The sequence below is a fragment of the Gopherus evgoodei genome, chromosome 4 (genome assembly GCF_007399415.2).
Source record: "Gopherus evgoodei ecotype Sinaloan lineage chromosome 4, rGopEvg1_v1.p, whole genome shotgun sequence".
Taxonomy (NCBI): Eukaryota; Metazoa; Chordata; order Testudines; family Testudinidae; genus Gopherus; species Gopherus evgoodei.
Window position 1 is genome coordinate 143,477,518 of NC_044325.1, and position 23,083 is coordinate 143,500,600.

A 23,083-nucleotide genomic window follows, 5' to 3' on the forward strand; every position below is an offset into this window, starting at 1 on the left:
AAGTGGGATTTGCCTGGGAGTGGTGTGAAGGTTTTTTGTTAAAGATTTCTCTTGTTTTCCTTTTCACTGCTGGTGGATTTCTGTAGTTTGAGGTCAGAGTTTTTTTTTTTACTTTCACCTCATTTCTAATTGGCTTGTTTTGGATTTGTCCTTATTTAGTGGGCTGGGTTCTGTGGTGTGAGGGGTCTTTTCTGGAGATTGCACTGTTCACTTTCAATGAACAAAAGTAAAGCCAAAACCAACGTACAGCCTTTTTCCATAATGATGAGGGTTTCATCTGCATCATATCTGTCCACCTTTGCACTCAGGCACATAGCACGGGTGGCAACAGGGTGAGTCCCCCAAAGATTGTAGACTTCTTTTTGGACTGAAACACACCAGTGACGCAGTTGGTAATCTGCACGTGGCAGCTGTTGCTCTGACCAAATACTGAGCTCTGTCCACCCCAGATGTGTGACGGCTCCATTGGAGAGGATCTCGTGACTCAGTGTTAACTGTTCTGATCAAACAAGCGATCCCACTGACTGGGAGTGATCTGAGCTCTTTAGGGGCAGGGATTGGTCTAATTTCTTGTCTGCACAGTGCCTAGCATAACAAAACTCTGATCCTTGACTGGTGCCTCTACACCTTATTGTAAAACTGCTACTAAGATACAGGAATAGGGTAAGCTATATTTGGCCCTAAAACAGGGACCCAGAAATCAGGACTCTAAGGGTATGTCTATACTGCCTCATGAAACTGGGTCTGTGGGACCCAGGCTTTTGCACTAGGTGTTTCCAAGCTTGTGTTTGAGCATCTACACTGCATTGTTAAACTAGGTTTACAGTCGGTGGAGCTGGGTCTCACAGCTGTGCTGAGGTCTCCATAGTGCACTACGCAGCCCTTCTAACTTGGGTTCGCAGCTTGACTGGAGTCCACTTTGCAAAATGACAGGGCTTGAACTCAAGTCATGGCAGGACTCTGGCTCTGACCCACCCCCCTAGTAGGGTCCTAGGACCCAGGTCGTAAGTGCTTGCTGACCCAAGTCAGACTCATCTGTGTGTGTGGACGGAAGCAGGGCTTGGGCTCAAGCCTGAGTCAGAGCCCTGGTTTAATGTGTGGTGAAGACGCACCCTAAGGTGGTGCTCAGCCACCGATGTGCTGTTTGACTTCAGGCAAGTCACTTCGCTTCTCTGTGCTTCGGATTCCTCAGCTGTAATGTTGACCTCACCATAGTAAGGTTTAGTGTATTGCTTGGAGACTCGTGGATGCTACAGAAGTGCAATTGTTACTTGTAGGCACTGCCTATTTTTCTTTATTATTGGCTGTGGGAATTAAGCACATAGGGCCTGATTTGAAGTCCACTGAAGGCAAAGGGAGTCTTTCTACTGGATCAGGCACAGAGAAAGGAGAACAGCCATTGTTAGTTACAAATTTAAATAGACTTGTAGAGTGAAATTTGGCACGAGGTGTGTGCACCCTCCACACAGGGCACATTTTCCCCATTAGTTTACTGCTAGTGCTCTTTGGCCAGCCTTGCCTAAGAACAATAGAGGAAAGGCTGTAATTATAACATGGGTGTGACACCAAGAGCCATTCATCTGCTTCCCAGTTGGATGTTAACCCAGATCGAACATGGTTTTCAGAAGGGGGGGGAAAACTCCAAGTTCTCATTCTTACCGAATATTTGACTGGAATTTTTTTATTTTTTCTCAATAGGGAAGTTTGGGAGATGAAAGAGCATTTGAAGAAACTCAGCAACTCTATAGGCGCTTGTAATGTAGAGATGATGGGATGCCAGGAGTGCCTCCATAATGTACCGTGTTTATTCTAAAACCCTCTCTGCTCAGAAGATGGATACTACAATGTAGATGTTTTTTAATCAAGCTAGTATCTTGCACTTGTAAACTTCAAAGTGCTCACAAATCCCCCGTGACATTAAGTAGTCTTCATTTTATAGGTGGGGAAAACCTGCAGAAGAGCAAGGTGAAGTGGATAACACTTTCAAAAGGCAAAGGGACCTCGGCTCTTGTGGCACTTAAATGCTTTTGAAAATTTGATACCAAGTGACTTGCCCAAAGTCACACAGTGAGTTGGTGTCAGTGGTGTGGTTAGAGTGCACTCATTCCTGGCTCCTAATCCTGTGTTCAGACTACTACACTTCTTAAAAAAAAAAAAAAAAAAAAAAAATTAGCAGCAAATTAAGTCTCTGCTAACAAGTTATCCCAGTGAGTATAGGTACTGGGCCCGTATCCTATATGCTACAACATAAAATCTGTAATTTCATGAGGGTGACGCTTCTGATGACTCTTGTGGTTTTTTGCCTCATTGAGTCTTTCGATAACACCCTGCCAAATTTCTGTGTAACTGATGGTCGAGTATGATGTGTTGATCTCTCAACTGAACAGGTTATGTAATGGCAGGTCCTGGGTGCCCAGTGGACAGGAAACAATGAATACCCTTCCTCCAAGTGAATAGCTGCCTAGTAGTAGTTACTTCAGACTGTAATAAACTGGAAGGGCAACAGTTAGTTATAAACATGATGAGCTGCCTAAAGTGTTTAGGATGCATTCGCTGGCACTTTATGACGTAGACACGTAACAGGTGCCCTGGTCCATCTGCTATTTTTATTTTGCTTTCCCTGGAGAGGTTTATGTGATGGCCCTGGTTATCTGCACATCACTCTATTTCAGTGTTTAAAGCCCCCTTGCTATTAAAGCCTCCGAAGCATCAAAGATGCTAGAGTTAAATATAGGAAATAGCATGTCATTTGCAGGCTGTAAAGTTTCCTTCTCCTTCACAGGCTTTGGACAAGTTACCTCAGAGAATCCTGCGGGAAAAACCGAATTTGGCCCAGATCTCTTCTGCACCCCTACCAATTTACATGAATCTAGCCCCTCAGGATATGGTACTTAGGTGAGTCCAGGCGGGTGACCGGAGAGAAGGGAGCTGGAACATATCCAGAACCAATGAGAAGGACCCAAGCTGTTTGCACCATTACGAGTTCCCTTAGCCTGGGAATAGGCCTGAGTCATAAACATCCCCAGAGTCCAGCTATGGTTGGTTTGGGCTTGGGCTAGGGACCACTACCAGCCATGTGAGAGTTCATGGTTGCCCTTTATATTAAGGTTCTATTGATAAATGGTTTGCGGGGTTAACAAATATCATGTTAGACATGTACATGTGTTTATAAGTGGTCTGGTGTCCATCAGGAGAAGACATTATAGATGGTTTTAAGCTGTGGCTGTAAGCAGCCTGTTGGACTCTACAACAATTGATAAACGGTGCATTCAGACGGCTGTTAACCCTTTGTGAACTGTTTGTAAAAGGAACCTCAATATGAAATGTGGTGGTGGTGATTTTAGGTGTGGGTATCAGAACAGAGCAGGCTTGAGAACTTGAAGGAACGGAGAGACCTTGTTTGTTCTCTAGCAGATAGCGTTAAGCAGCTTTCTAGCCCTCCCTGGGGTGCACAGGGGTCGAGGGAGGAGGGGACTGCAGGCCAAGTTGTGCTCTCAGAAGCAATACAGGAAACTTCAGAATAGCTACTTGCTACTCAGAATGGGGGTGGTGGGGTGTCTGAGCAGGGGAGCTCTGTGGTTGGTACTCCTGGCTTATACCTAGGGCCCTAAATTCACAGCCATTTTGGTCAATTTCACAGCCATACAACTTTAAAAACCGTAAATTTCATGATTTCAGATATTTAAATCTGAAATTTCACAGTGCTGTAATTGTAGGGGATCTGACCCAGAAAGGAGTTGTGGGGGGGTCACAAGGTTATTGTAAGGGGGGTTATGGAACTGCTACCCTTACTTCTGCATTGCTGCTGCTGCTGGTGGCAGCTCTGCCTTCAGAGCTGGGCAGCTGGAGAGCAGCAACTGCTACCCGGGAGTCCAGCTTTGAAGGCAACACCCTGCCAGCAGTAGCGCAGAAGTAAGGATGGCACGGTATGATATTGCCACTCTTACTTCTGCGCTGCTGCTGGGGGGGTGCTGCCTTCAGAGCTGGCTGCTTGGCCAACAGCTGCTGCTTTCCAGCCACCCAGCTCTGAAGGCAGCTCAGAAGTAAGGGTAGCAATACTGCGACCTCCCCCCCAAAAAAAAATAACCTTGCAACCCCCCACAACCTTCTTTTGGATCAGAACCCCCAGTTTGAAAAATTCTGGTCTCCCTCGTGAAATCTCTGTAGTATAGGGTAAAATACACAAGACCAGATTTCACAGTCTGTGATGGGTTTTTCATGGCTGTGAATTTGGTAGGGCCCTCCTTGTACCTCCTGCTGGGGGGAACATTTCTCTTGTGTTCTTTGCTATGTTAAGCCATTTACTTTTGCACACGCTGTTCTCCTACATGAGGGTGAGGACTCGCTGAAGAGAAGAGGACTTTCCACTTCCCTTCTGCAGGAAACCCTCCCACTAGCAAAACAGCATGTGTGTTAAGAGGCTTGTTTGTGTCTTTATCAGAATGAAGGAGCTTCGGGAGCAGATGAAACTGGTAGTGAATGACCTCCAGAGCAACAACAGCATCATTGAGCGGTAAGAGAGAGTGCTCTGTGTGCGGCAAAGCTACTCAGCCAAGCATTTACTTGCCTCCTGTGATGTCTAGATAGAGCTTAACCTGCTGCCTGGGAGGAACATGGGATGGTTCGGATAGGAATTTGACCAGGGAAATAGTGTTGATCATTGGTATTGTAATGAGATAAAGGAATATAAGGTCTACAACAAAATTATGCCAGCCAACTGAGCCATTTCTCACTGTGATAGTAGGATTATACTAAATTTACCTCCTGATCCAGAACTTTTGAAGAGTTTACTTGCCTTTGAAGTTATGCGTGACCTTAGCTTATGTGAATGCCTACCTAAGTTTCACCCTACCATTTCAGGCATGCTTCCTTTGTTGCTCTGCACTGTTCAACAGTTGCTGTTTTCCACCCTAGAGGTCGCTGTATTCCAGTGACGGATTAAGTGTTTCTTGTATGCATTTAGCAAATGAGTTTGTAAAGAATTTCTGGATGAAACACTCTAAGATCAGCCTCCTTCTACTAATAAGAACATCTGGCACTTCTCCTGGTCCTTAGGTCTGAGGATCACAATGTGATTTAACAACATTAAACACAGCTCTGCTTACAGATAGAGAAACTGAGGCAGAGAAGGGTTAAGTGACTTGCTTAGGGTCACACAGCAAGTCTGTGGCAGAGACAGAAATAAAACCCAGGAGACTCACCACCTGCTCCCTAGACGACAACACCTCAGTTACCATGAATCCTTCTGAATAATAAGAATCAAAATGTCAATATGTTTCAGGCTAGAATTTAGAGGGAGAAAAATTCCATTTTGTACCTCCGTGTTTGCATCCCTGCCTGCTTTTAGAGACATGACCTACATTATCACCATAGTCCTGGCTGTGAATGAAGAAGAAAAGAGCAGGTGTGTTTCGGAAAGGAACAGCTCATTTCAGGAGATGTGGGGAGCAAGCTGCAAAAGTTTGGATCCACATCCAGATTTCATTCCAGAGTTCAGCAGTGTATGAATCCAGGAAGGTTGCTTTGTGTCCTTCTCTAGTATAAACCTTTTGATTTTGTTCCCACAGGTTAAGTGGGGTTGCGTCCGCTCCAGATGTTTGAGGGAGATGTGATGTGATGGATTTGGAGCTGATGAAATAGTGTTTGGTTTTTTGTTTTTAAATTATATCTCCCACTTTGGGTCAAGATCGATGGAGAACTTTAATTCAAAGACATCACCTTGTCCTACCTCTCTGCTCCAGCACTTTGGCACAGTTCACCAGCATTAGCCTTACCTGGGCTGCAAGCCTTAAGCACTTGAATACTGGCAGTGTCCCTAATGTTGTTCAGACATTACCCTGTTTTGGGTTTCCTTTGAGAAAATGGATTATTTCCAATATTTTACATTGATTTCTTATTCCCATCGAATTGTTGACTTCATCCAGTATCAAGGAGACCATGCTCTGTTAGATGAAATGGGTTAAATTAAATCAGCTTCTTAAAGCCACTTTACATCTCTCCCACCCATGGAACACAAGCAGAAGTCTCTGTAATTTGTGACTCCAGCTTAAAGATGATTCTCCATTGCATGATCTCCTGGTTTCTTTATCCTTGTCAATTTTGATCATCACGGGTCCTTGCCAATGTGAGCCGTGTGCAGGAAGGATAGTGGACTCGATGGACCAAAGATCTGCTCCGGTATGGAAATCGTCCCTCTTCCAACTGGGAGAAGGTGGAATATGGGCAATGCAGAAATCAGCAGCACCAAATCTTCGAAGAGCTTCGCTTTGGAGTATAGCTGTTGTCAACTGTCCACTGGAGACTGACTGGACCATCTGGTTGTGTTCTGTCACTTCCTCTCCACCTAAGTCACATGCGTTCTGATTACCGATGGCCATAAGAATATGGAACAATTGGAAGCTTCGGTTGCTGTGTCTTGTAGGTCTGTTTCCAGAGCGATACATGACCTCTGTGCTTATATGCACATGCATGCACATGCTCCCTGAGTGATTCCATATTGACGATATTGTGTAAAATCCTTTAACGTGACATCCATGGGCTGCATCAAAATGCATCTTTACAAATGGGAGAAGGTGATTTTTGTTTTGGCATGAGCCGTGGAAGTCCATGCCAAGCAGACAAATGATCTATCTGTGAAATCCTGAATTATTCTAGAGAATGCTGGTCCGATTGGCTTATTGGCAATTTAATTTAAATCTGTTAAATTGACATCCTATAAGGGACCTAGTGAAAAATGTTCAAAAGTGACTTGGAGACCTACATTATATTTTTAAAAGGGACTTAGGCACTTAGGAGCCTGAATTTTATTGAAAGTTAATGGAACTTCAAGGTCTTAAGTGCCCAAGTCATTCTTGACAATTGGGCTTTGGCTCCTAAATCACTGAGGCGCTGTTGAACATTTATTCACAGAAAGCTACACTAATGAAACAGATGGTATAAAAGTAGCTCTTTCTGGAATAATTTCACTACCCACTAAGTTTCATCATTCCTGGACAATATGGGCCAGATTGTCAGCTGGTGTCTCCATTGGAGCTTCACTGATCTCCACCAGCTTCATGATCTGGCTCTATGAATTTCAATCTTGTTTTCAATCAGGAATCTCTTCTTTCTTGAATCTCCGCTTTTAACTGCCACCAGAGTTAATGAGAGCTGTGTGCGTGTAATCCCAGAACACTGACTATCTGAATGCTTTGCTCTCCAAACCTTCTTTTCTAATACGCTGTCCTGGTACCCTCTTGGCTCCCTGTCTCTTGACTCTGATTACCCAAATCAGTGATCCAAGCGTATTTGGTGGTGCAGTTGATCTGGATCCGACAAAGTATCTGATGCAGAGAAGCCATCGCTTTAATGCAGACCAAATGTAAACACAGGAATGGTCTGGTCTGTTTGGAGAACAACTTGTAAATGGAACTCGTTTGCTTGGTCATGTCTGTGGTGTCTGTTAACATACGCGTGATAATGGAATAAAATGGTTACAGAAATGTGTTTTGTTACAGAAATGATTACTAGGGCTATTTATAAAGCCTCTGCTCCAACGTGCAGAATATTGTGTGTGGAGTTTGCAGATCTGGAGAGTCCCAAACTCCCAATAAATCTGACTGCAGCCTTCCAGGAAAGCATTTTGTTAGCTTTCATTAGGGAGATAATGGCCTTTGACAGTGGTTGAAAGGTGTCCTTGTTTGTGATATATGCACAGACCCCCATCCTGTTTGGCCAAACTCCGTGTTCTTCAGTGGGATTCTGCATGGGCCAGGGGTCTGCTGCATGCACCAGAGTGCAGGATCCAAGCCATAATTTTCATGCATGGTTTTGAAGATAAATCCACATGAGAACAGAACGAACAATGAGTGTTTCGTATTGCTGTGCGCAGAGTTCATTATAAAATGTGGCTGCATTTGTAAAGGAGAAACAGATTGTTTGCATGTTCTATAGCTTGATTTATTGCTGATCCCCAGCAGGCCTTTTGGGATTAAGTTTATCCCAGAATAATAGAGACTGGGGCCTTGAGGAAGCATGACCTAGTGGCTAGAGCACTGTGTGCTGGGTTCTATTCCTGCCTCTGCCACTGGTCTGCTGGGTGTAAATAAAAAAATCTATTCATGCAACTGATTCCGTTCTCTCACTCTTTTTGTTCTGTCTGTTTGGATCCTAAATTCTTTGGCAGGGACTCTCTCTGATGTGTCCCATGCAACATCTAGCACAATGGTTCCCTGATCTGGTCAAGAGACTGAATACGTATAAGCAAAGAACCATTTCTCATCTTCTGAGTTTTGAAATGGAGTAATCTATGGGTCACAGAGACAGAGGGAAGCTGTTCTGGATGGCAGGAGCCACTGAGGAGAAGGCTTTAGCATGGACAGCATTGAGAGAGGCTCAGGGGGGAGGGAATGCAAGGATGAGGCCAGTGCCAATTGAGCAGGGAGAGAAGTAGAAGTGACTAAGTTCATGAGGTTGGCTGGAGTGAGTTTGTGGAGGACTTAAAACAGGGCAGTTCTGAGCTGATGCCTGAAATGAATGCTGAGCCAGTGGAGCCGTTTGAAGATGCCACTGCTGCTTTGTGTGTGAGGACAGCCACAGCCCTTTGCCTGTGTTGGTCTAGAAGAGCTGGGACTGAGGGAGAAGGGAGTTAATTCCCATATAATTGTAGGCCAGGAAAAATGAGATCTATTCAAAATCCCTGTTGCTCCAAGTCAATGCTGATTCTAAATGCTTTGTCTCCAGTATTTGTTATGCCCCAAACTTCCTACTGTTTTTTAACGTTGGGCTTTACAAGGGGTTGTAATCCTTAGCTGTTATCCGCTGACTCAGCTGTTTGCTGGCAGCAGTGTGTCAGGTGGTGATATAGGAAGCTTAGACTCTCCAGGGGGCAAACATTAGATGATATCAAGAAGCTATTTGCAAGCAGAGTCAGATGCACTGTCTTTTCCCTTTTCCATCTTCCCGCTGGGTGATTTATGGGTGAAACGCCCAGCGGAAGGGAGCAAAGAGACCCAGATAAAAGGTCTCCAAGCTGCAAATGGAGCTAACCTGAGTGATGATGATGCTCACAAAGTGGGAGGGGAGTGGGGTTGCAAATGCAATCCATGTCTGAGAGGTGGCTATTTAGAACTTGGGAGCTAATCATTTAAAAGGGGAGAGAATTCCCCTGGTGCTCTCTCCCCTCGCCCCCACCGCATTCACACTTATAGATAAATCACTGCCTATGCCCCCTAGACTCCTACTTTTCATGCTACAAAAAAAAGGGAACTATGCTAATGATACAATGTAGAAGGTGTCCAGGAATCTCTAGTGGGGCCCGCAGGCTCGCTGCACTACTTGATCCTCACAGCCAAGTGTTTGTAGCCATTTAATGGTAAGTGGAGAGACAGTGTGATAAAGAGGGTAGGGTACTGGGCTGGGAGCCAGGAGACCTGGATTCTGTTCCTGACTGTGCCACTGGCCTGTTGGATGACCTTGGGTAAGTCACTCCCCTTCAAGCCTGTCTGTTCAAATTGCAAACTCCTTGGGGCAGGGACTGCCTCTGAGTGGATGCCTACAGCATTTGGCTCAGTGGGCCTCTGACTCTTTCACAATGCAGATAGGTGCTTTTGTACTGGCACTGCCAGTAATTAATCTCCATGTCTAGTAAAAACATAGTTGTCTTGTGGTTGTGGGTTTTTCCGTCACTGCGTCCTGGTGTAAGATATGTTACAAGTCAGGGCAAGCTGAGTGTTTCAAAGACATCATGGAGTAGAACAGCCAGTCTGTGTCAAGCTTCCTTGTCAGTTTCTCAGGATTAACTTCAGAAAGAGAAACTATTGTTGGAGGAAAGTTTCACACTTATGAAACTTAGTGTTTCAATGTGTTAGTCCCTGCCCCTTGATAATATTTCTTGCTAGTTTTGATTATTATTGAAGCTATTAGCATTTTAAAAATATGACTAACTTGATACTTTTAAGGGAGGAAGTAGTATCCAATGGTTACAGCAGGATACTACAGAGAGCCAGGATTCCAGGGTTCTGTTTCCAGTTCTTGAACATAGCATTGGATCATGTGCTCAGAGCGAGGGACTAGGAACCAAGACATCTGACTTCTGTTTATAGCATTGGGTCTGATTATGGGACTGGGTTACCAGAGAAAGGGATTTAAGAGCTAAGATTCCTGAGTCCTAGTTTATTTGATTTTTACCATAAGCAAGTCAGTTGACCTTCCTGGGCTTCAGCATCTGCACCTATGTAATGACAATAGCAATCCTGGGCTGCCCCAAGAGATGGTTGAATCCGAGAGCTTCTGATCAAGGCACTAGAAAAGTGCAAAATACTTGTGGTTGTTCATACTTTCCAGCCAATCTGCTGATCCCACATATAGAAAAAGAAGCGGGGCTGCTATCCAAGCATGAATGTCTGAATTAATAGCAAACAGGATACCAAGAATGACTGTTCCAGCAGATCTGTAAAAAGTCATTTCTTCTTTCTTTCACCTCTCCTCCTGCAATTCCCTTTCCAGTGCGTTTTCTGTGGCTAATCATTGGTTTGCTAAACAATCAATGGTAAACCCCACTGTCAAACCTCAACCCCCCTGAGTGAATGTTTTGGTTCCAGAGCGTTGACTCTTGCGTCCTTCGAGCAGTCACGTCCTTGGGCTCAGGCAGCCTGACAGGTCACTTTGTCATTGTGATTTAAAGAAACTCAGCGGTCCCAAAGTGCTGCTTAAGCTCAGACTCTAAGCCCTGAGTGTATCCTTCACCCCCTGACAATAGGGTGGTGTCAGCCTTAAGATAAATTAATAGCCTCACAGTCTGGATAAGCCTCAACTATCCTTGTGCCTGATTGGGGGGGGAGGGGTTAATTTTATTTTATTTTTTGCTTCCTGCTTGGAGAGGCTAAACACTAGCTGTTATTACTGTTGCACATGATGTGTACATGCATGGGGCTGCTGCCTGGTCCCTGGTTAACAAGGGGTTAATTTCAGATCTGCATACCTCACCTTTTGAGCAGCCAGTTGAGGGGAGGACTATGAAGAGGTTTCTTTGGGGTTGGAGTTGGGAGAGATGTCTTAAGAAGAAATCAGGATCCAAACCTCCAGGGTCACAGGACTGGGCTGGAGACCAAAGTGGGAAGTTTTCTACTTGGTTTTCTTTTGGCTTATTATTGTTAAATACATGTATTGTGGTAGCACCCAGAGAGCCTCATTGCACTAGGCTGTGTGCATGAGTTTGTGAGATGCGCGCACACAGTTCCTGCTTCAGCGTTTACAATTGAAGTCAATAGCAAAGGACAAAATGTGAGTGCAGCAATTGGTGGGGGTAGCACTTAGTAAAAGTGAATATTAGTTAAGGTCAGTTTAATATGCAGTGGTCACATCACAAGGGCTTGTTTTGCTTCCTTGATGCAAATGTGATCCTTGAAGGATAAATCTCTTTAAAAAAAAAAAAAAAAATCTGGGGCCCACAACATGCATTAAATGAGCCCCAAACTCTACTTTACAGGAGAGAGATGAAGATTGGGGGCCACTTCTGAAAATGTTGTCGTCTTTTAAAGTGCCCCAGTTTTTGGGTGTCTGTCTAAGGCACTTGCATGGCCCGTATCACCATAGGATTTGAGATCCTCTTAATCTTTAATGGGTTTGTCATCACACACTCCTAGGAGGCAGGGCAGTACTATTGCACAAATGGCATGGAGAGGCTGCGACTCGCTCATGCTCACACAGGAAGGCTGAGGTGAAATAAGAATTTGAACCCAAGTCCTAGGCTAGTGCCCTGACCACTGGACCATCCATCTGAACGCTTGAGACATCTGGGGTCTGTTCTTTCAGACATGCTGGGCTGCCGTTGTTTTCAGTGGGAGTTGTGGGAGTTCCATATCCACAAAGTCAGCCCCTGGGTTTGTCTGGTTGAATTCCTCAGAAATGAGGAATCAAAAATTTAGTGGCCACTACTGGAAAATCTGGGGCTAAAATCAACTTAAACTGAAATCTGTTTAATGTTTCAGACTTGGGTATACAACAAACAATTTAAACCGTATTAACGTAAGGCTTCTGCAAAGATCGTGGTGGTAGATATAATAAGTATCTCTAGAGACTTCTGGAAGGAAAAAAAATCATATACACCAAGTGAAACCTGGCATAGAATCTAAACATTCCCTTTACATTCCAATTTTAAATACCCAGCTCTCAAACCAAACCACTTGTGATCGTGAACATACTGGGAATGTGGCCCTGTTTTAAAAACCTTACCCACAAATTATTTTCTAAGAACCTCCTAATTTATAAGCTAGCATTTATATTTCAGTCAGCCTTAAACATACTTAGAACTCTTGGAGGAGCAGAGGACCAGAAGCTGAGCTGGGGTAAATTAGCACAGCTCCCTTGACTTCAGTGGAGTGGCACTGATTTACACCAGCTGGGGTTCGGACCAGGAATTCATTGCGCTTTTTTGGCAAACTCCCTGCAGGGTTTCGCTAACTGCTCTTGTCCTGTTTAAACTGCCATAAAACAACAGTTAGATGGAACTCCCTGAATCAACATGAAACAGAAATCCTCCTGCCAAAATTAGTTGGCTTGTAATTTTCTAATGTTAACCCTTGATATAGAAGGCTTCTTTCACTCCCTCCTGCACCCGTCCCCCACCATCTCAAGCAGCTGGGGTGAACCCTGGCCTCACTGAAGGTGCTGGTAAAACTCCCATTGCTTTCTGTAGGGCAAGAATTTCACCCCTTGTGTTTGGAATTGCTCAAACAAAAATCAACTGACCCCACAGAGCTTTTTTTTTTTTTTTTTTTTAAAAAGAACAAATGAGCTGGGGGGTGGGAGAGGATGCGAGTGTATCTGTCTCATTTAATCCTGTGGCACCTTATAGACTTAACAGACGTTTTGGAGCATGAGCTTTCGTGGGTGAATACCCACTTCCTCAGATGCATGTAGTGGAAATATCCAGGGGCAGGTATATATATGCTAGCAAGCAAGCTAGAGATAACGAGGTCAGTTCAATCAGGGAGGATGAGGCCCTGTTCTAGCATATTGCCATTCCTAATACAAAAATCTGTAGGAGGGCACTTCAACCTCCCTGGCCACACTATAGCAGACCTTAAAGTGGCCATCCTGCAGCAAAAAAACTTCAGGACCAGACTTCAAAGAGAAACTGCTGAGCTTCAGTTCATCTGCAAATTTGACACCATCAGCTCAGGATTGAACAAAGACTGTGAATGGCTTGCCAACTACAGAACCAGTTTCTCCTCTCTTGGTTTTCACACCTCAACTGCTAGAACAGGGCCTTATCCTCCCTGATTGAACTGACCTCGTTATCTCTAGCTTGCTTGCTAGCATATATATACCTGCCCCTGGATATTTCCACTACATGCATCTGAGGAAGTGGGTATTCACCCACGAAAGCTCATGCTCCAAAACGTCTGTTAGTCTATAAGGTGCCACAGGATTCTTTGCTGCTTTTACAGATCCAGACTAACATGGCTACCCCTCTGATACTCTGTCTCATTTATATCTTTTAATAGTCACCTCATGATTTTCAGTGTCGGAAGATGAGATGCACTGGTTCCTAAAGGTTATTTGGACCAGGTTAACCACTGTTTCTAACCAGCCTTTTCCTGGCCCGTACAAACTGCTGACAAATGAAAATAGAAACATTTTTCTAGGGAAGAAACTGTATCATCTTTTCTGCAAAATAGTGCTTAATAGACTGTAGCTGTCCAGTTCAGGAGGTTGGGAAAAGAGCAGTGAGGTTGCTTTTTCCCCAAGTACTCTAGCATAGCTAATGATGTCCTCTTGCAAGCTCTAGGCTGTATCCCTGTGCAAGCTTAACCTAGCAATTTAAAGACGCTATCCAAAACCCTGCTTTTTTTAATGCTACATTTTAATGTCTAAGTGGAAAGAAAGGGATGTTTTCCCGCTCAGTCCCATACAATACTATTTTGCATTTCTGTAGCACCTTGCAGCCCAAGGCCTGGAAATGCATAAAAACATTCATTAATGTAGCCACACTGATCTGCTCTGAATCCCCATTTTACTGATGGGGAAGCAGAGGCATAGAGTGTTACATGGATTCCATGGATTCCTGAGGTGTCACATGGATTCCATGGCACAGCTGGGGGTAGAGCCCGGGTGTCCTGACCCTTAGTCTCATGCTTTGCTCTCAGAAACATCCTTCTTCCTAAGAGTAAGTCCTTTCTGCTCCTCAAAGTTTGAATGCACAAGATGAGATTTCATATATATATGAAATCGGGTGTTGATTTTATAAAGGAACAAAGTGAGGCCAGTGTTGAGCGCTTTTGAGAAGCCCATCCAAATGATCACACTCTGTCCTTTCTCCTTGGAAATCACAAACTTCTGTACTTTGTGTTCCTGCCACAAATACAGATTTGTTATCTTCACCCGTTTGTGCACCATTATTACAGCGTGAAAACTTTCCCACTCCCTGGCCACAAGAGCTGACACGGTGGAATCAGACACACGCAATACACTCACATACATGACCTGTAGGTAGAAGGTTTTCTGTTGTGATGTAAGGGGACTTTCCTCCAAAGGGAGGATCTGCTTCTCTGGTGGAACCCCGCCTCTGCAAAATTTCCTGTAGCCTGCCTCCTCCAGCCTGTGTCTAGGCATGTGCTATTAAATGGTATAATGAGGCAATAAGGGTGTCCCCTTCCGGTATGCACAGGGAATTTCCTCTGGCAAGAACCACTAACAGACTGAATCCAAAAGCAACTGGGGAATCCCCCAAGTTCTTATTTTGTCTCAGACTGTGAAACCAGTTGAAAGTGACACAGGGCTTGGCTACACTGCAGAGTTGCAGCGCTGGTGGTGGGTTTAGAGCACTGCTACTTAGTAACTGGCCACCCCTACAAGGCACATCCAGTGCTGTAACTCCATGGCTGCAGCGCTGGCTGTACACCTGGTTTGCTTGGGGTGTAATGATTGCAGGGCTGGTGATGCAGCACAGCTCATCAACTGTGGCCACCAAAAGCACTGTTGTTGGCCTCCAGGGTATTAGGAGGTATCCCAGAATGCCTGCTCACAACAAACTGGAAGAATGGCTGAACTTCGAGCTCCCCCGGAGCTGCTTATCTAAAAAACAAACACAGCTCCTGTTTGCTCGAGCAAGTGGAGGAAGGCAGGGCAATTGCTTTGGAAGGTTCACAGCTGTTTGCTTGAAGAGAGAAGTCACACGGCAGAGGGGGAGCGGGGAGTCCGTGTTGAGCAGCTGCTTATGTGGTCTGAAGGCTATTTAGGAGTGCATAATTTGCATTTAGTGAAACTTTTAAATTGATTGCAGGTTGGTGATTTGTATGTTCCAGTCCTTAGAACTTGCAAGGCAGGGAGCTGACAGATCCAAAAATCCATTCTCTCTCCCCCACGTTCCCCCTCAGCCCCCTCTTTTGAAAAGCATGTTGCAACCACTTGAACGCTGGGATAGCTGCCCACAATGCACCACTCCCAACAGCGCTGCAAATGCTGCAAATGTGGCCACACTGCAGCGCTTTCCCTACACAGCTGTACGAAGACAGCTGTAATTCCCAGCGCTGTACAACTGTAAGTGTAGCCATACCCACAGTCCCCCTGGATTTGTGGCAGAGGAGCAATTGACCAAAACAACTTTAATCCTCTCAAATGGATTTGGGCTTTGTCCTGCAACTATCTGTGCTCAGAACACGCACGCAGCCATGCACACCCTGTGTCAGCTAGAATGGGTCTGAGACAGACAGACAGACAGACACACACACACACACACACACACACACCAGCTCAAGAGGCACCCAAACTAGAGTGTAAAAAAACCCAGGATAGAGGTGGGTGGAAGGTGAGAAGCTGCCTGAATTGCCACCTTCTGATGCATATAACGAAGTGTGGGCTCCTGGTGGGCAGTGACTTTTACTCTGAGCATGTATTTCAGCCCCTTGAAAGTTCACATTATTAACATGTTGATTCAGTGACCATAATATGTCAAGACACCACAATACAGTAATGGTGGATTGCGGGACAGGCCCTGATATTCTGCTTGGTCTGTAAGGTAGAGGGGTAAGTAAGATTATCGTTGTATTTAATGTTCAGGATAGATAGTCAATGTCTTAAGCATGTCTACAGCTTGCTCTCAAGTGAAGGTTCATTTACCAATTTCCTCTTGTGGTAAATAGTCCTTTAACAAACTGTATTGGTCCATAGTGAGCAGAAGCATTTTGTTGTCCAGCAGCTGAGTATGCATTTTTTGGTAGTGGAAACAAAAAAAAAATACCGCTCTTTACAGGTATATTGGCTATGGATTAATACCTGCCAAGCAAACATTTAGATCAGCATTTGGAGGGTTGTGACATGATAGGAAACATTCACAGATCAGAGATGAGCAAACAACACCTGATTATTTTTGTTCAGTGTTCAAAATTAAATTAACTTAAATTTGGTTCCAACAAAATGTCATGTTTGACCCGACGTGTATTTTTATTTTTTTTGTTTTGTTTTGGGGTGTCTTATTCTTTCTGGCTACTTATTTTAACCAGATGGCATTTTCAAATGAAAAATCAAAATGAAAAGTTTTTGACTTACCCTAAAAAATATATATATATATTTTTTAAATTATTGTGTGGCCAAAACTATTCACCTAATTTGACCTAATTTGCAAATAGTTGGGTGAACCTGAAACTCTATTTCTCAGCAAATAAACTATTTGTCCAGAAAATTTCATCCAGCTCTGCTGTAGAGAACTTCCTTTGGTGGAGGGGCAGGAGAGTGCTTCATACATAAAATGTTAGAAACTTTAGCAACAACATCCAGTATTTGCTCCCTGTACTGAAAAGCAAACAGGGAAACACTGTGGTGTGTTCAAACAGTTTTCCCAGGAGTAAATTCTGCTGTTGGTTTTAGAGCTGTGCAGAGGTAAGAGCTTTGGGCCTCTCTAAATTCCACCTGCAGTTCCACCTAGTTAGTGATGTTCTGCCCTAAACAATTGTGTAGTGTGGCTCTGTGCTGTTAAATAGTTGCGAAGTCTCTCCTCAGAGGTTGCTGCATTTTAGTGAGGGGAATCAATTTGTGTGTGTATAAGGGTAGATCTGTTTAAATATGCAGAAGAATATATAGCAGTTCACAAATATTGACACACTCAGTCCTCCTCCATCTTCAAGGTAAGTAAATATTCCCATTTTACAGATAAGGAAACTAAGGCAGAGAGGTTATGTGATCTTCGCAAGGTCACAGACGAAGTCAGTATCAGAACAAGATTGGAACTCAAGAATTCCTGAGTCTTGGTCCTGTGTGCAGATCATGAGACTAGATGTTGACAGAACAAGAAATGCATGAGAGAGTGAATTCTTCCAGTCCAGCAGCCCTGTAAGTATAAAGGATGCATATGATTGGAACAGACCCAGAATCCAATAGGGAATTGTCACATAATTGTATATGAAGCAAAACTTTTGGATTGACTCCTCCTGGGGCCCATGGATTTTTATTTGAAGTTCTGTTTTTTTTGTTTGTTTGTTTTTGTTTTTTCAGATCCCACATAACCTTGAAGTAAAAATCTCTGACGAAGAAGCTTTGACATAATATGCGTTTGCCTGTCTCAAATATTCTTCCATTCTCTCCTCTTATTGGTGTGTGTGGGTGGGTGTGTGGGATGCACCTGCATTGTAACTCTGTCACTTCAGTAAAACACAGCCCTCAATTTCATAGAAAAGAAAAGAGCAGCTGTGATTATATTAAAACAACCTAGGATCCTGAACATTGTGAAGAAGAGACCTTAAAAGGCAAAAACAAAACAAAAAACAACTTTGTGCTGAAATGAGGAATGAAACTAGAATTTTGCAAGCTGGACTGCTGTTTGATAACTGTCTTGAGTGTTAACCTCATGCAATCTCTATGCTATTGTGGCACTGTAAGCTTGTAAACCAGATCCAGTATTTTTGGATACCTCTGGTTCATCCCTCACTCCCTTGTGAAACAGACACACTTAAGAACTCAAATTTTCCTCCAGTACAGTAAATGAAAAGCTATTATCTCTTTACATTATTGACTTGATTTTTCTCACATTGGAACCCATGTAACTCACTGAAAATTATTTAGAAGTAACACTATTGAAGTTGCACCAGTTTTATACCTGTATGAGAGCCCTTGTGCCAGAAGGAAAGGGTGATGCTGGGATAGGGCAATGGCCTGGGATCTGGAAGACCCAATTCAGTTCCCGGCTCTACTGCTCACTTGGCATGTGACCTTGGCCAAAATTTTCAGAAGTGTCTAGCAATTTTTGAATATCTCATTTAAACATCCAACTTTAGATGCCTTAAAAGGTCCTGAATTTCAGAAATTGTGGAGCCATTCACCTTCTGAAAATCAGACCTCTTTAGCCTCTCTTGCTGGACACCCAAAAACTGAAGCACCCAAAATAATTAGTCATTTTTTAAAACCTTGACCTAATTATTCTCTCTGTACCTCCGTATTCCTATCTGTAAAATGGGGACAATAGCTGGCTCGTGAGCACTTACTGAACTCTCACTGATGTTTAGGGAGTGCTTGGTGTTCCCTAGTCGAGAAGCACTGCAGAAGGTACAATATTACATTTAGTGGTATGATTGGCTTTTTGTTCTTTTTCTCTCGATTGAAAAAGCATAGAAAGTAATGAGTTTGCAAAGCAGAGATTGCAGGAAGCTCTGAGGAGGAGGCGGCAAAAATCTTCCAAAGCAGCAGCTTGTTTTGCCACCCCTATTTTTGTGCTCCCTGAAAACCGCTTGTTTGCTTGGCAGTGGTGAATGCAAAGCAGGTAACTAGATGTGTACCCACTTGGGGTGTGCAGCTGCCTTGAGGCCCAGGCTGAAGCCATTTTCAAGTTGGTCTATAATATTTTCCCCCTTAATTTTGCCTGTGGCATCTATAGAGAAGTTTCAACTTTCTAAATGCACATAAGCCTCTGTAATGCAGTTGGAAAATTTCCATTAGTTCCAGTTATCCACTAATTGGTCTGCTGCTTTCTTAAAGGTGCTGATTACTGTGACTACTAATCTTCTGGTTTTAAAATCAAGAGACAAACTGGAGAGGTCTACTGGAATTTCCTCTGGATAGATCTTGCTCAGCCACATCACTCATTCATCCCATCCCAGGCAAAGCACTGCAGGAGCTCTCCCCTTTCATATTGAGCACTTCTGTGGCACCTTCCATGTCAAGATCTCATCCTCCTGTACTTTGCCTGACTAATCCACCTGACACCTTAGGAGATAGGGAGCTTCTCATGTAATCATTTGACTCCATGAGCTGGGGCTTTAAGAAAAAACACCAACTATTGTGAGACTATAAAATTGCAAGGATTGACAATACTGCAGACATGGAAAAGGAGGCACCTAAGATCATTGTCTCCTTGCACCTAGCATTGTCACTTCCACCTGTGTAAAGCATGGGTCTTCCAATTTGGCTTACTCCAATGTGAAAGACAGAAGAAAAGTGAAAGGTCCACCTTGTGGAAAGGCTAAGCAGGGCAGATTGTGCAGACAGTCCTCCCACCACTCATTGGTATTCTTGCTCACCTCCCTCTATCTACCTCAAAAATCCCTTGTTGTTTTAAATGGACAATCAGGTCAAATTTGGCCCATAAGCTAGGTTATTGGGGGTGGGGGGAGAGTCTAAAAGGAAAAAAAAAGTTTCAGGGTATTAAAAATTCAAACTGAGATTTAAAAAAAAAAAAAGCCCCCCCCCCCCCCAAACAGCCAGACATTATCTAACTCTTCTTGCAGCTAGGTCAATGCTAGTGCCAGAAGCTGCCTGCAATGGGAAGTGGATGAGTTCATTTTCACTTTGCTTCCAGGGAATAAAACATACCAAAAAGGAGCAGTAAAAACTTTTCAACTTGGGAGCTCAAAGTTAGGCACCTAAGTGGCTTGATTTCTCTCTCTCTCCCCCCTCCCTCCCCATGTTTCTTCCAGAAAACCTAGAGCAGCTGCAGTTCCCATTAAGTTCAGTGGAAGTTGTGAACGCCTGTCACCTCTGAAAGTGCCTTACATATGGATTTAGGCACCTAGCAGCAAGCACTTAAGTTGGAATATTTTGGTGCACAATGAAAAAATCTTAACATCTTAATAAACAAGTGATAGTGACAAAGGTAGGAAAATGACATCATTATTATTAATATAGTTCCTAGGAGCCCTAGTCCTAGATCTGGACTGCAGGTGCTAGGTGCTGTATAGACAGAACAAGGAGACAGATTATGCCCTAAAGAGCTTAGTCTACCTATAAAATAAGTGAATACAGACAGACAGGGACGTACAAGGAAACAATGAGAAAATACTGGTGAGCTCAATTGGCAATAGTGTCTGCTCACCAGCTGAAATGTATCTCTGTGTGTATAACAATGTAGGTCAATGGTAGTTTACTGTTTTGCAAAGGCTGTAATTTACTTTATTTATATTAAATATCCTATATATATATATATATATATATATATATATATATATATATATATATATATATATATATATATATATATATATATATAAAAAACTAGGATTTAATGATTCAAAACTTCCCCTCCCAAAACTCCCTTGTTGTATCTTCATGCACAGTTTCCTGTTAATGTGTTGGGGGAAAGTGTGAAATTAATGGACCAAAGTGTTCTGCAGATAGGAGTTCAACAAATAACTGGAGGGAAGGAGGAGGAGGTGCTGTAACTTAGTTTAAACTCTCTACCCTTAACATTTTGATTTATTTATCATGGTGTATCAAAAACCACGTGATCGAACTCCGAATTGTGAATGTTGTTTTATCCCTGATACATGCTGGGGCAAAATTCTTAGATGTGCCAAAGGTCCAGCTTGTTAACAGAATTCTGGTGGTACTTTTGAAAATCCCACTAAGTGCTTGACTACCCTTAAAAAAATCTGACCATAAATCCTGTTTTCAAAAGTGACTTGGGCACTTAAAAGCCTAAAACTATTGTAGACTTTTATTTTCCTAACTGCCTACCTCACTTTTGAAAATGACATGTGGGCAGGTGGATCAGTGAGACATTTGCCTTCTAGCGCCGGCCCCGTGTGGCATTTGGTGGAAGGGCTGATAAGTCGGGTTTAAAACTCCGTGCTTCCCTCCTCTAAACACGTGACCGAGTTGGGCGTGCATGCACCTGGGTAGAGTTACACTGATTGCCTTGTTACATAGGAGCACTAGTGTTTGTAGGATCCGGACCCTGGACGGTCAGCGCAGTGGGGCAGGGAATGGTTCTTGAAAGAAGTGTTTTGAGTTTAGCGCAGCGGGGCTGGGGTCGTTGATTGGCTCGCTCAGGTGTTACCCCCGCTAAAGAACGATTCTGGTTTAACTTGCCCCTGGTGGGTGGGTTTTTTTTAATCAGGTTGCTTCTCACTGCAGCTGCGTTTGCAAACCTGAGAGCGCTGCTGCTGTAGCTGCTTCCCGCCCCGTCTCCTCCTTTCTCCATCCCCTTAATCAGCAGGGCTGAGGCTAGGCGACCGGTCCCTTTTAAAAGCGCCTGCGCTCCTCGGCCACCCTCCGGCTGCTCGGAGCTGCTGGCTGGCGGCTCGCAATGGCCATGGCCTCCCCTGCCATCGGGCAATGCCCTTACCCGCTGCTCCTGGACAAAGAGCAGCAGCTTTTCCTGCAGAGCCTCAGCGCCAACGAGAGGAAGAAGATCCTCAAGCGCTCGGCGTCCGGTGACATGAAGCAGTGGAGGCGCCACACGCCGGCGCAGCAGCAGCAGCAGCCCGCCGCGGGGGCTGCAGCCGGAGCGATGCCCCAGCAGCGGGGCACGGAGCGGGGCAGCGGGCTGGCAGCCCCGCTGGGGAAGGCTGGAGGCGGCTGGGGGCCGGAGGAAGGGGAGCACCCGCGGGGCGAAGCTGGGTGCAGGAGGCTCCTTGGCACAGCGGAGGACCCCGGCCCCGGGCGCACGGCGCCCGCCCAGCGGGACGCGGCTCCCTCGGCCGTGCCGCAGTCCCGGGAGCCGTTCGCAGGCAGCAGCGGAGCCGGGGCCCAGAGCCCACCCGGGGAAGAGGTGGAGCTGGCCGGCTGCAGCCCCCAGGACCCGCCCGTCTCCCCCGGCTTGGGCAAGCCGCCCCGCTCCGGGCTGCTCCACCTGCGGCTGCGGCTGCGCCCGGGGGCGCCGCGCCAGCTGCCCGACGTGCGGACCATCTTCGAGCAGCCCCGGGACCCCCGCGTGCGGGAGGAGAAGGGGGAAGGGCACCGCTTCGAAGCCTTCGCGCTCGGCAGGGGCTGGTGCGACCTGTGCGGGGAGGCGGTGCAGCAACGGGCCCTGCGCTGCACCAGTAAGTGTCTCTCCCCCTCCCTCTTTGCTGGGGACTGATCGTCTTCTCCACCGCTCCCTCCCTATGCAGATGTCTGCTCTCTTCCCCCCCCCCCCAATTGCAAAGGACTTGTAGCCCTTCTCGATTCGATATTTAATAACCCCCTCCTCAGCCAACCCTTCAGCCCCCATAACAGAATTCAGATACCTCCTTCCTCCAGTTCAGCCACCCCCCTCTGGGATACCCCCTCCCCATGGTAGTTGATTGAGAATGGCTGCTGACCTCCAGATTTCCTACCCCGTGTCCCACTGATTGTATCAAGAAAAATGAGCTGGAGGGAATCTAATATATTAATTTAATATAATTAGTATATTGTCTCAGAGAACTAATACATGGTGTAACCTTGTTGCGTTTGATTTGTATTCTTGTAAAGCACTTATGATTCCTCTAGGAGAGCTCCACTGCTTTATGCAGAAGGCTATTTCAGTGGTGCCTACACTGATGTATTTATTAGAGGAGAGCTATTTCTTTCCCTGCTTGTAAACCTTGAGTAACCTCCCAGGTGGGGAATATATTTTTCCCTCTTTCTCTCTCAATTTTCTGTGTGGTTTGCATTATCGTTTATTAAACCTATTATGTCCGAAGGTATTTACCTTAGTTTGCAGTTTTGAGATCATTGTTTGCCTTCTCCTTTGCCCCATTGGTAAATCATCTGGTACTCTGACAGTGTATTTGCAGATTTATTCTTGAGTAGGTTACCTGTTTTACCTTCTTCAGTAGCTGTAGAGGCATGCTAAGTACATAGCTGTATTGATGATGACAGATAATTGATGCACAGGGGCTGTGTTGCTTTAAAAAGTATCCATTCATTGGGA

At 44.8% G+C, this 23,083-nt stretch overlaps 1 protein-coding gene across 7 annotated transcripts in view; it reads left to right on the top strand.

The window, feature by feature from the left end:
- The window catches only part of IKBKE (inhibitor of nuclear factor kappa B kinase subunit epsilon), a 149,485-nt gene that overhangs the window by 34,547 nt on the left and 91,855 nt on the right, over positions 1-23,083 (top strand). For 4 of the 7 annotated variants that reach the window (XR_004000258.1, XR_004000257.1, XR_004000259.1 and 1 more), the window contains exons 19-21: positions 1,699-1,795; positions 2,783-2,895; positions 4,442-4,513. Coding sequence is in view for 3 of the 7 variants with exons in the window: in XM_030561626.1 (XP_030417486.1) it covers positions 1,699-1,795; positions 2,783-2,895; positions 4,442-4,513 (282 nt within the window). In the remaining 4 variants the exon portion in view is untranslated. Of the gene's footprint in view, positions 1-1,698; positions 1,796-2,782; positions 2,896-4,441; positions 4,514-5,567; positions 8,072-17,130; positions 17,311-17,472; positions 17,768-23,083 lie in introns of those variants that run through there. The other 3 variants (XR_004000260.1, XM_030561627.1, XM_030561628.1) reach the window with 3 other exon arrangements.